The sequence below is a fragment of the Pongo pygmaeus genome, chromosome 5 (assembly GCF_028885625.2).
Source record: "Pongo pygmaeus isolate AG05252 chromosome 5, NHGRI_mPonPyg2-v2.0_pri, whole genome shotgun sequence".
Lineage (NCBI taxonomy): Eukaryota > Metazoa > Chordata > Mammalia > Primates > Hominidae > Pongo > Pongo pygmaeus.
This window is the reverse complement of record NC_072378.2, coordinates 24,660,945-24,673,344: the sequence shown is the minus strand read 5'-3', so window position 1 is coordinate 24,673,344 and position 12,400 is coordinate 24,660,945. Positions and strand designations below refer to the sequence as shown.

The following is a 12,400-nucleotide window of genomic DNA, read 5'->3' as shown; positions in this document are numbered from 1 at the left end:
ATCAATATATTATGAACTAAAACTAAAATAGTCAACAGCAACAAAATCAAACAAAAATATCAAGTCTGTGTTTATCTTTGCTTCATCCTTAAATTTATATTTTTACCTGTTCTGAGAACTGTTCCATGAGCAGACTAAATTGACCTAAGTTTACCTTGAGATTTGGCATATTATTTTTTTTGTCTGCTTTTTTTTTTTTTTTTTGGTTGTTTTTTGAGACGGTCTGTTGTTCTGCTGCCTGAGCTGCAGCGCAGTGGAGCAATATCGGCTCACTGCAGCCTTGACCTCCTGGGCTCAAATGATCCTCCCACCTCAGCCTCCCAAGCAGCTAGAACTATAGGAATGCATAACCACACCCGGCTATTTTTTTTTTTTTTTAAATTAAATAGAGACAGAGTCTCACTCTATGGCCCAGCTGGTCTCAGAACTCCTGGGCTCAAGCAGTCCTCCCACCTCAGCTTCCCACAGTGTTGGGATTACAGGCGTGAGTCACTGCACTCAGCCTGGCGTATTCTTCCAACTATGGCTTCTTCTCCTTTTCGTAGGTTGACTGTTACAGACTCGGACGGAGCCACTAACTCTACAACTGCAGCCCTAATAGTCAACAGTGCTGTGGACTACCCACCAGTTGCTAATGCAGGACCAAATCACACCATAACTTTGCCCCAAAACTCCATCACTTTGAATGGAAACCAGAGCAGTGACGATCACCAGATTGTCCTCTATGAGTGGTCCCTGGGTCCTGGGAGTGAGGGCAAGCATGTGGCCATGCAGGCAAGTTCTCCATCCTGCCTTCAGACTTTTGTCTGTCTGTCTGTCTGTCTGTCTGTTTACCTACCTACCTATCTATCTGCTATTGGTTGGGGTAGGCAGTTAAATTTAGATAATTTATTTTGTAAAGTTATCTGATATACTACAACTATTAGAAAAGGACCTAAGCTGACAAATCTTCCAAGCTCACATCCCTTCCCCTCACCCACTTAGATAAGCACAGGACAGCAACCAATTGGCTCTGTGTTGAAAATTAGATCTTGAGATCAGTTTGGGAAAAGTCTCACATCTGTTAGAGAAGTGTTTTCGTATTGGGAGAAACCTTAGAAATAATCTAATCCAAACCTCATTATCAGAATTTTTTTTGTTATTCTGTTTCTCCTGTTTATACAAACTCCATGTTATCTTGTCTACATCTACTGGTCGCTTTTTAGGGCCTTGTTTGTATCTACCTTTTGATTTGTTCAAATCTTTTAAGTATATTTGTCTAACAACATAATAATCTTGAAACTTCTGTTGTGTGTGTGAGCTGTTTGCTTATTCTTCTTTTTGCGATTGGCAAAGCTATTTGTTTTTGTTGCTAACCAGCTTGGTGTTTTTGAAGTTATGTTATTATTTGAGAGTTTCATGAAAAAAAAAAAAGATAGGATCTTACATTTCCATCTTCCTTTTCTCCTTCAAATTTCGCCTCACCAGTCCAAGATACATTTCTCATTAGTATTTAAGATAAAATCGGACATTCCATGGAAATTTACCTGCTTTGCTTTCCGGTGTTCCTGGAATATGCCTTGCAATTATGAGGAGTTAAAAGTGACTGGGTAGATTTATGGAACTTGAAAGAGCCATGAGTTGTCTCGATATCCTTGGAGAACCCTCTTGGTGGTGTCCATCTCTACCTAGGGGTTGTAGCAAGTGCTATGTTTGCTTCTGTTGTGTTAAGAATTCTGATTCAGAGGTGGGTTGGATACAAAACAGGAAGATGGGATATTTTGTATTTTCACGGTTAAAAAAAATCTTCCTAATTTTCTTTTACTTAATTATTAGGAATTATGCATCCAAAGCTAATACTCCAAAATTCATCCATGCATACTGGACATGTATCCAAAGTTCCTGAGGGCTGGGCCACACTGTGAGCCTTGCCTCTACACACCAGCCCAGTTGCCAGACACCCTCTCTCTTCTCTCCCCAAAGAATATCCGTAGTAACAACCTTATTGCCTTATTCTTAAGATGTCCAAAGGGGTATTAACTGGGGCAATCACAAAGATGAGGTCTGTGAATCAGACCCTTTTATATTTGTCTGAAAATTGTACCAAGCAGCCTGCTGAGGCTGTGTTCTTACTGGGGAAGGAAGTGAAACCTTTGCAATTGCCTGAAACGTTTGGCTGCCTTGTGGGCATCGGTGAGACACAGTAGTCTGCTCAGTTCCCATTTGCCACAACATTCCCTTCCATTGCGTGCAGAAGCATTCTCGTACCAGATCAGTTTGGAGGCAACTCTTGGGAAATTATACTTTCCCTGTTGAACTTTTCAGAGAAAGGTGCTTTGCCTTATTTAGTCAAAGTAGGGAAAAGTATTTTTTTTTTCAAAAGTTCTTAAAAGTGTGCATTTCAAATTTCAGAAGTTCCCCTGGTACAAGCACAATTGATCTTGTAGCAATTTTCTTTTTAAATTTTCCATTAAAACCTTAAAAAATACACATAGAAACATTTATCTTTAGACAATCTTGGGATCTATAAAAGTAAATAAATTGTAATAAGACTTAAAAATCCTTTTCATGATGCCATGAACTTCAAACATAAGCAATAATTGAAACTATTACCAATGACAAAAAAGAAAGGGTATTAACCTGGAGTCACCAAGTGTAGCTATTGCATACTCAGTTGAAAAATGACTTTGTAAAAACTTAGGTTGACTTAGAGTTTTACAAAATTATATTATTTATTTATTTTGAAACAGGGTCTCACTCTGTCACCCAGGCTGGAGTGCAGTGATGCGACTATAGCTCACCGTAGCCTTGATCTCCTGGGCTCAAAAGATCCTCCCATCTCAGCCTCCCGAGTAGCTAGGACCACAGGCACACACCACCACACCTGGCTAATTTTTTTTTTTTGTGAAGACGGGGTTTCGCCATGTTGCCCAGGCTGATCTCGAACTCCTGGGCTCAAGCAATCCTCTCGCCTTGGCCTCCCTAAGTGCTAGGATCACAGGCATGAGCCACCACACCTGGCAAAAAGTTGTTATTATTATTATTTATTTTTTCTTTTTTGAGACAGAGTCTCACTCTGTGGTCCAGGCTGGAGTGCAGTGGGACGATCTTGGCTCACTGCAACCTCCACCCCCCGAGTTCAAGCGATTCTTCTGCCTCAGCCTCCCAAGTAGCTGGGATTACAGGTGCCTGCCACCACGCCTGAATAATTTTTGTATTTTTAGTAGAGACGGGGTTTCACCATTTTGGCCAGGCTGGTCTTGAACTCCTGACTTCATGATCCACCCACCGTGGCCTCCCAAAGTGCTGGGATTACAGGCATGAGCCACTGCACCTGGCCAAAAAATTATTTTTGATTACAAAAGTAATACATGAATTGCCTCTTGTGGTTAAAAAAAAAAAAAAGAACTCAAATTCTGCTAAAATAAGTTCAAATAAATTGATCTCCACTGTCATCCAAGTGTCCTTATTGGAAATAATTACTTTTATCAGTTTAATGTATACACTTCCAGAATCTTTTGCATGTGTCTGTGTAAGTGTGTGTATGTACATGTAGCAATACCTTTCACATTGTATGCATTGTTCCACAAATTTCTTTTTTGTGTGAATTTCTTTAAAAGATTTTTTACTGTTTGCTTTTGAATGCGACCCAACTTTCTTTTTTTTTGCTTAATATGTCTTTGACATTTTCCATTTTAGTACTTATAAACCTGCCTCATGATTTTAAACTTCTTTCTTTTAAACTAGCATTCCACAGTGTATCGTAGTGTGTTTGACCATCCTCCTGTTGATGGATGTGTAGATTGTTTCCACGTTTTGCTGTGATAGACTGTGCTTCAGTCAACATCCATGGACGAGTATCCTTGTGCATTTCTCTGGGGTAGATACTAACAAGTCGAATTACTGGGTTGGAGTATGTGCTTATTTAATATTTTAATAGCTGTTTTCAGATTGGCTTCCAAAAAGGCTATAGTAGTTTACACTCCTTTAATGGTGTATGAGGATGCACAGTAGACTTTCAGTTGCACTTTCCTGGGGACCAACGTATTTTTTTCTTTTTTCTGTCACCCAGGCTGCAGTGCAGTGGTGCAATCTCAGCCCACTGCAACCTCCCTCTCCCGCGTTCCAAGTGATTCTCGTGCCTCAGCCTCTTAAGTAGCTGGGATTGCAGGTGCCTGCCATCATGCCTGGCTGATTTTTTTATTTTTATTTTTAGTAGAGACGGGGTTCCACCATGTTGGCCAGGCTGGTCTCGAACTCCTGACCTCAAGTGATCCGCCTGCCTTGGCCTCCTAAAGTGCTGGGATTACAGATGTGAACCACCGTGACTGGCCAAACACATTTCTTTTTTTGAGCAAGATCTCTGTATTAGGTAAAATTGTTAGTTTTTCATTCTGTCATACTATTTACTTGTGCTTCTTTACTTTTTTTTTTTTGTTTTGGTTTTATTTTTGTATTTGCTATTACTTAGGGAGTACAGACGCCGTACCTTCATTTATCTGCAATGCAGGAAGGAGATTATACATTTCAGCTGAAGGTGACAGATTCTTCAAGGCAACAGTCTACTGCTGTGGTGACTGTGATCGTCCAGCCTGGTAGGTGGAGGAGAAAGAGATTTGGCCTCAGAGATTAAAGCAGAAATGATAGCTGGGCTTCTGGGGTTTGGAGATGCCACGCTTGGTGGTACCAGCCTGTGGGTGCCAAAGCTCCATATAAAACTAATTTCATTTCAAGGTTCTAAATCTTGCCTTGACTGTCTGTAAACTATGGCATGAAGGATGAAATGAGAGCCATCCACAGCACTGCTTGTGGGCTCCGATTTGCCTTGCGGATGCTTCCACACATGCCCCACTCTGCTCTAGAGAGCTCCAGGGGATCTTGAAGGGGCTGGTTCTTATGTGTGGCTTGACACTCAGATGTAGCCAGACATTGGGGAACACGTTCCAGTTCAGTGTCACTGTTCATTAATAGTTTCATGAAAACCCAGGGCTCTGCCTACCTCCTGAGTTAAATAACCTTAAAGGTAGCTATACCTTTGTTTGATAATGGTCTTTGCCTTAGAACTTTTCCTGTTAGTCCCAGAACCTCTATCCAGTTCCTGGCAATGAGACTATACTCAACCTATAGACAACTTATTTATTTATGCCGCTAATACATAAAAAGTTCTATTAGTTAGACCCTGGGATGTGGAATTAAACAAGATAGACTTGATCTCTGCCCTTGCAGGGCTTATGGAGAAGTTCACATAAAACTCTGTGATTGGCGCTTTACTAAAATAACTGCAGGGTGCTACAGGACCCCAAAGAAAGAGCACTCACCTGGGTGAGATGCATCTGCAAAGAGCTCGTACATGAGCTCAGTGTTGAAGCACAAGTCACAGTCGGTGAAGAATGGAAGGGATGGGCAGCACAGGGGAAGAGGAAGAGTTCTTAGGGAGAGGGAACGGTATGTGTGAGGGCCAAAGAAGAGAGTCTGGTACATTCAAAGATTTAAAAGGAATTACTGTGGTTGGAGAGAGAGAAAAAGAGGTAGGGATGTGGGAATGGGAGGTGGCGGGGAGGGTGGGCAGGGACTGGAGTGACAATAGATGACCCCAGGAGAGCCGGGGACTCCATCCTAAAGGGCTTTGGAAATGGATGGTCACCCAAGTACTCTATCCTACGGCGAAGGGAAACAAACCCCTGTTCTGTAGTGAGTAGGATCATGGGGGCTGTGGCGTGGTCCAAACTTTGGGTAATGGCTGCCATAGCTTTTGACTACATGACTTTTTTTTTTTTTTTTTTTGTGAGACTGGGTCTCACTCTGTTGCCCAGGCTGGTCTCAAACTCCTGGGCTCAAGCAGTTCTCTCACCCTTGGCCTCCCAAAGTGCTGGGATTATAGGTGTGAGCCACTACACCTGGCCCTTTTTTTGTTAACAGATATTTTATCTGTTTATATCAATATTAGCAATACTTTGTTTTTTTCCTCGAGACAGAGTGTCACTCTGTCTTCAAGGCTGGAGTGCAGTGGCATGATCTCGACTCACTGCAATCTCTGCCTCCCAGGTTCAAATGATTCTAGCGCCTCAGCCTCCTGAATAGCTGGGATTACAGATGTGTGGCACCATGCCTGGCTAATTTTTGGATTTTTAGTAGAAACAGACTTTCGCCATGTTGGCCAGGCTGGTCTCGAACTCCTGGCCTCAAGTGATCTGCCTGCCTCGGCCTCCCAAAGTGCTGGGATTACAGGCGTGAGCTACCACGCCCTGCCAATATCAGCAATACTTTATATCTTTTACTTTTCGTTTAACATTTAATTTAAAATGTTTTGAACATTTACTATTTACCAGGCACTGTGTTAGCACTGAGGCTACAGAGACAAAAGGAAGTAAGCCCTACCTGATAAAGCAGGTCTCTTCACATGGATGTCCCCTCCCTCCCTCTCTGTGATGTCCCCTTGTCCCCTCCCTCCCTCTCTGTCTCTCTTCCTCCCTCCCTTCCTTCTTTCCTCTTTCCTTCCTCCCCCCACCCTTCTTCCCTCTCTCCTTCTACCCTTCTTTCCTTTCCTTCTCTTTCACCCTATGACTGAAGATTTTTTTTTTCTTTTTTTTGAAATGGAGTCTCGCTCTGTTGCCCAGGCTGGCTCACTGCAAGCCCCATCTCCCGGGTTCATGCCATTCTCCTGCCTCAGCCTCCCAAGTAGCTGGGCCTACAGGTGCCAGCCACCACACCCGGCTAATTTTTTCTATTTTTAGTAGACAGGGTTTCACCATGTTAGCCAGGATGGTCTCAATCTCCTGACCTCGTGATCCACCTGCCTCGGCCTCCCAAAGTGCTGGGATTACAGGCGTGAGCCACTGTGCCCGGCAGACTGAAGATCTTTTAAACCTAAGAAACCAAAGATGTGTCTATTAGAGACAGTGTTTCTTGGCTGCCTGTAATGGCAGTCTTGAACTTGGACTGTTCAACTCCTGGATCAGCTAGAAGGCTAAAGTGCTTCACTCCAGGATTCCAAAGCATGCTGCATACTCTAGTGGCTGCGTGGTCTGAAGATGAGTAATGTACTTAAATCAAGAAATCACAGGATTGCAGACTTAATGCAAATAGATAATACTTTTTCACACTGTTTCTGTAATTCCAGAAAACAATAGACCTCCAGTGGCTGTGGCCGGGCCTGATAAAGAGCTGATCTTCCCAGTGGAAAGTGCTACCCTGGATGGGAGCAGCAGCAGCGATGACCACGGCATTGTATTCTACCACTGGGAGCACATCAGGTAGTCTGTCTCATCACTGAGCTAGGTTCATGCCCATGCCGAATGCTGGTATTATTCCTTCTCTGGAGGATCTATAGTAAACAATCAGCTTGAGCGTTTTGAGGAGTCGGGATTTAAGCACGTTTCTGGAAGTGGCTGGGTGTTATTGATTGAAGAGTACATTAAGTGTGGATGGACATCATTCACAGTGGAGGGAGGTAGAGCTTGGGGCAGTTGAACAGGGCTGTCTTGGTGTGAGGCGAGCTCATGACAGAAAAGGTTCAGGGAAACCTGCGTGTGATCCTGTCTACACTCAACCCATCCTGCAGTGACTGTAGACACCAGAAGTGCAGTGTAAGGGGCGACGCATATCATCTAACATTTTCTGAGCTTTACATGCTCTGTCTCATAGAACCCTGTATCAGTTTGTAAGAGATAAATAAGAATATTATTCCTATTTAAAGCTGAAGAAACTGAGGCTTGTAGACACTAATGAGACCACACAGACTAAGGTTGCCCAGATAGTAAGAGAAAGAGCTTGGACCCAAACTGAGGTATTTTTGACAAGCTCCTGATCTTAATGACTATACTGTGATTTCTCTCCTAGGAGAGGGCTTATCTGGCTTATTCCCTTCTTCTCCATGCTCTCCCTAAAGATAGATGAGGATTTTACCTAATTTTATTCAAAGAAGAAATGGGAGTCATTTCTAAGGCTCATTTTCCAAGGATAGATCATTTCACTGGCATCTTGACTTAAAAAAATTGAGAACGAATATTCTCTTCCAAGTAATCCAGCAGACTCTGCCTGAGATAGGTTTTAGCTTGTGACTCTTACACTGAACTAGAGAGTACAGATGAATGGAGTTTTCTTAGAATTCTCTAAATGGTATATATTATAGCTGGAACAAAACATTTATAAGAGCACAAATCGCACGCCTGTCATATTCAGAATCCCATACCCCCTCCCTTATGTTAACCACTTCCATGTTTTATAGAGGCCCCAGTGCAGTGGAGATGGAAAATATTGACAAAGCAATAGCCACTGTGACTGGTCTTCAGGTGGGGACCTACCACTTCCGTTTGACAGTGAAAGACCAGCAGGGACTGAGCAGCACGTCCACCCTCACTGTGGCTGTGAAGAAGGGTGAGTGGGTCTGAGGTGGACAGGGCTGGGCCTGCTCCTCTTTCGAGTCTGCAGGACCCTCAGCCAGGCCATGACTATTCAGAGATGTTGGTGTTTGCTTATTTGTTCACCGCAGATGCCGAACCCTGCCTGGGAGAAAAAAAGCCAACTTTCTTCTATTCATGTTAGCTGTTTCTCAGTCGCCCTCTGCAAGCAGACATTTCCTTTTGTTTGTGGACCATATCTTATGACTTCACTCTTCTGCGACTACTAGTAACGAAAGACCCACGTCCAAATGACACCATTATGCTTTTTTTCCTTTATTCCTTGGAAATTCAAGAAAACAGATGTTTTCAAATTCCATATCGTTTCTTAATGTGAAATCTGTGGTCTAGACTAGTGCAGTACTGCTTTAGGTACTTGTCTCCTTGTCTGTCTTCCCATTTGACTGTGAACTGCCTGAGTGCCTTTGCTTCAGACATCTCTGTATCCTCAGTATAGCAGAGTGCTAGACTCAAGGCAAATCAGAGGTGTTGAATGAATTAGTGAATGGATGATTACTACGTGTTGAAGTGCAGAGGAGTATAAGAGCCTGGCTGGATGGAAAGGTTCAAGCATTGTAGAATGGCAAGAGTGTGGGACGCTGGGAGAGTGGCTGCAGCCTGAGGCACAGGCTCTGCCATGGAGGGTTATATGTGCCACAGGCCATGCCTAGGGGTTTGGACTTTGGGCAGCTGGGAGAGGCTGAAGCAACTTTAACAGCAAAGTGATATAGATTTGGATTTTTAAAAAGATTTTATTGTAGATATTTTCAACCATGCATAAAAATAGAATAGTCTGAACAGGCGTCTTGACTTGTTTCTAAGGGGAAATTGGGAGGGATCAGGCTGGGTCCCAGAGCCCCTTCTGGACAAGCAGGATTTGCCTCACAGCAGCCTCATCTCCACATAGAGGCTGTGTCTTATTATGATCTCCCCACTGTACCCCAGTCTTGTTAGTGCTCCCTGGCCCCTCTTTTCTGAAGCTATTACATCAGAAATGGCTTTTACATTGCCTCATTTTTTTATTTTTAAAATAGACACAGGGTCTCACCCTGTTGCTCGGACTGGAGTACAGTGCTGTGATCATAGCTCATTGCAGCCTCAAACTCCTGATCTCAAGTGATTCTCTCACCTCAGCTTCTTGAGTAGCTAGGTCTACAGGTGTGTGTCACCATGCCCAGCTGATTTTTAATTTTTTGTGTGTGTGGAGACAGGTCTTGCTACCCAGGCTGGTCTTGAACTTCTGGCTTCAAGCACTCATCCTGCCTTAGCTTCCCCAAGTGTTGGGATTACAGTTATGAGCCACCATGCCTGGCCATTGCCTCATTTATATTTAACACCTAGTCAGAGGAGGGCCTAATTATCATTGTTATTATTTTAATTTTTCGTAGAGATGGAGACTTGTGTTGCCCCGGCTGGTCTCAAACTCCTGGTCTCAAGTGATTCTCCTGCTTTGGCCTCCTAAAGTGCTGGGATTACAGATGTGAGCCACTGCACCCAGCCTACTTTTTACTCTTTTTTTTTTTTTTTTTTAATGTTAGAGAGTCAAGATTTGGCAGTTCTTGAAGTGGAAATATTTCTGGCCAGATAGTGTGGACCAGTACAAAATGACCCAGAGTATATTTTAAAACAAAATATTGCCGCTTTCAATACCCTAAATGTTGGTAAAATCAGTGTTTCTATTTTTCAAGGACAGAAAAAGTATAACAATATTAGAAAAATTCCCAGTGTATAGCCTGCCACCTGCTTTACCTTTTTCATCCCAAATTATAGCTAACTAAGTACAAATGGAGCTTTAAGGAAGTCTGTATCTTATATGCATTTGGGAAAAAAAATGCCTTTTTGGATATTTTAATTCTACATACTGTATCTGCAAGGTGGAAGAGTTGTGGATGTTTTATGACACACTTCTTCTGTCACTGGTGTTTTAAATCAATCTCTTTGCTTTCATTTTTGCTATATTTGACTTAGAAAATAATAGTCCTCCCAGAGCCCGGGCTGGTGGCAGACATGTTCTTGTGCTTCCCAATAATTCCATTACTTTGGATGGTTCAAGGTCTACTGATGACCAAGGAATTGTGTCCTATCTGTGGATCCGGGATGGCCAGAGTCCAGCAGCTGGAGTGAGTACTGAGAGAGAATTGCTCCTAGACCACTTATCATTACATCTGCATTAGTCAGCTTGGGCTGCAAACAGTATATCACAGTATATTCTAAGGATATAAGTATAAGGAGGCTTAAACAACAGAACTTTATTTTGTCTCCATTATGGAGGCTGGGAAGACAGGCTCAAGTTGCTGGCTAATTCGGTTCCCGGTGAGGTCTTTCTTCCTGGCTTGCAGACAGCTGCCTTCTTACCATGTCCTCCCATAACAGGGGAAGAGAGAGCACTCTGGTGTCTCTTCTTATAAGGACACTAATCCTATTGGATCAGGGGCCTACCCTTATGACCTCAATTAACCTTAACTACTTCCTTATAGGTCCTATTTCTAGATACAGTCGTATGGGGTTAGGACTTCAACACAGGAGTTTGAGAAGGACACAGTTCAGTCCACAGCAGTGTCTCTATAATGACCTCATGTTTCTTTCCATGTTCCCTGTAAGGTGCTTATGCTTCTACATTTGAATGTTCTGAAGGCTGGAGGCAGTATGCTGCTTTGAGATTTAGCCAAAAGCTGAAATCCTTTCCGAATTTTCCTGAACAGACTTTGGATGGGGCAGAAAACCATAGCTTGGAAGGACTTTGAGGTCAAGTCTTCCAGCAGGATGCTTTTCCATCCTTCCTATTTTGGTCCAAGTGGATTCTTTTCTGTTCCTCATATTGTACCAGATGAGTCAATAGATCAGGGATTGCTATTTACATTTTATAGATGCAGAAGGCGAAATGCAGAGATGAGAAGTGACTTGGCCAAGGTTAGCTAATCCATTTCTTTTTTTCTTTTTTTTTTTTTTTTGAGATGGAGTCTCACTCTATCACCCAGGCTGTAGTGCAGTGGCGCGATCTCAGCTCACTGCAACCTCCGCTGCCCGAGTTCAAGCTATTCTCCTGCCTCAGCCTCCTCCGTAGCTGGGACTACAGGCACGTGCCACCACGTCCAGCTAATTTTTGTAGTTTTAGTAGAGACGGGGTTTCACCATGTTGGCCAGAATGGTCTTGATCTCTTGACCTCGTGATCTGCCCGCTTCAGCCTCCCAAAGTGCTGGGATTACAGGTGTGAGCCACCTCGCCCAGCCTTAACTAATCCACTTTTAATCAAACTAGACACACCTAGGTTTTTAGCTCCTGGCAGGCATTTTACCCTCATTAGATCACTCTGCCTCTTAGGACATAAATGTATGTACGTCTTCATTCCTGCCATTTCTAAGGACTGGAGAGATACAGATTTACTCTTGGAGACGTACTAAGGAGTGGTCACAGGGAACGAAATGAAAATGCTTTATACTTTTTTTTTTTTTTTTGATTCGGAGTCTCACTCTGTCGCCCAGGCTGGAGTTCAGTGGCGCAATCTCGGCTCACTGCAAGCTCCGCCTCCCAGGTTCAAGCCATTCTCCTGCCTCAGCCTCCCGAGTAGCTGGGACTACAGGTGCCCGTCACCACGCCTGGCTAATTTTTTTGTATTGTAGTTTTAGTAGAGATGGGGTTTTACCTTGTTAGCCAGGATGGTCTCGATCTCCTGACCTCGTGATGCGCCCACCTCGGCCTCCCAAAGTGCTGGGATTACAGGCGTGAGCCACCGTGCCCAGCCAAATGCTTTATACTTTCTAAGCACTTCTAGAATTAACACTATTCAACTAGATGGGGGATTAGCCTCTAAATGTAACAACAGTGAGTCTCTGTTCAGAGCACGTATTCGTTATCACCCCTTCTATTAGCAGGAGTCTGGGAGGTTCTTCTCTCATTCTTTGGAGCTTAGAAGCACACAGAACAGAGGATGCTACACAGGGTCTTGGGTTATTTCAGGTGAACATGATGATACATTATGAGGGAATTCAAGATGAGAGTTTTGTAAAGCTATGTTTGAAAA

At 43.3% G+C, this 12,400-nt stretch overlaps 1 protein-coding gene across 3 annotated transcripts in view; it reads left to right on the top strand.

The window, feature by feature from the left end:
* KIAA0319 (KIAA0319 ortholog) overlaps positions 1-12,400 on the top strand; it is a 99,146-nt gene that overhangs the window by 69,065 nt on the left and 17,681 nt on the right. For all 3 annotated transcript variants that reach the window (XM_063665875.1, XM_054492644.2, XM_054492643.2), the window contains 5 exons: positions 546-774; positions 4,451-4,574; positions 7,100-7,232; positions 8,207-8,355; positions 10,347-10,498. In XM_063665875.1, coding sequence (XP_063521945.1) covers positions 546-774; positions 4,451-4,574; positions 7,100-7,232; positions 8,207-8,355; positions 10,347-10,498 — 787 coding nt within the window. The remainder of the gene's footprint in view (positions 1-545; positions 775-4,450; positions 4,575-7,099; positions 7,233-8,206; positions 8,356-10,346; positions 10,499-12,400) is intronic.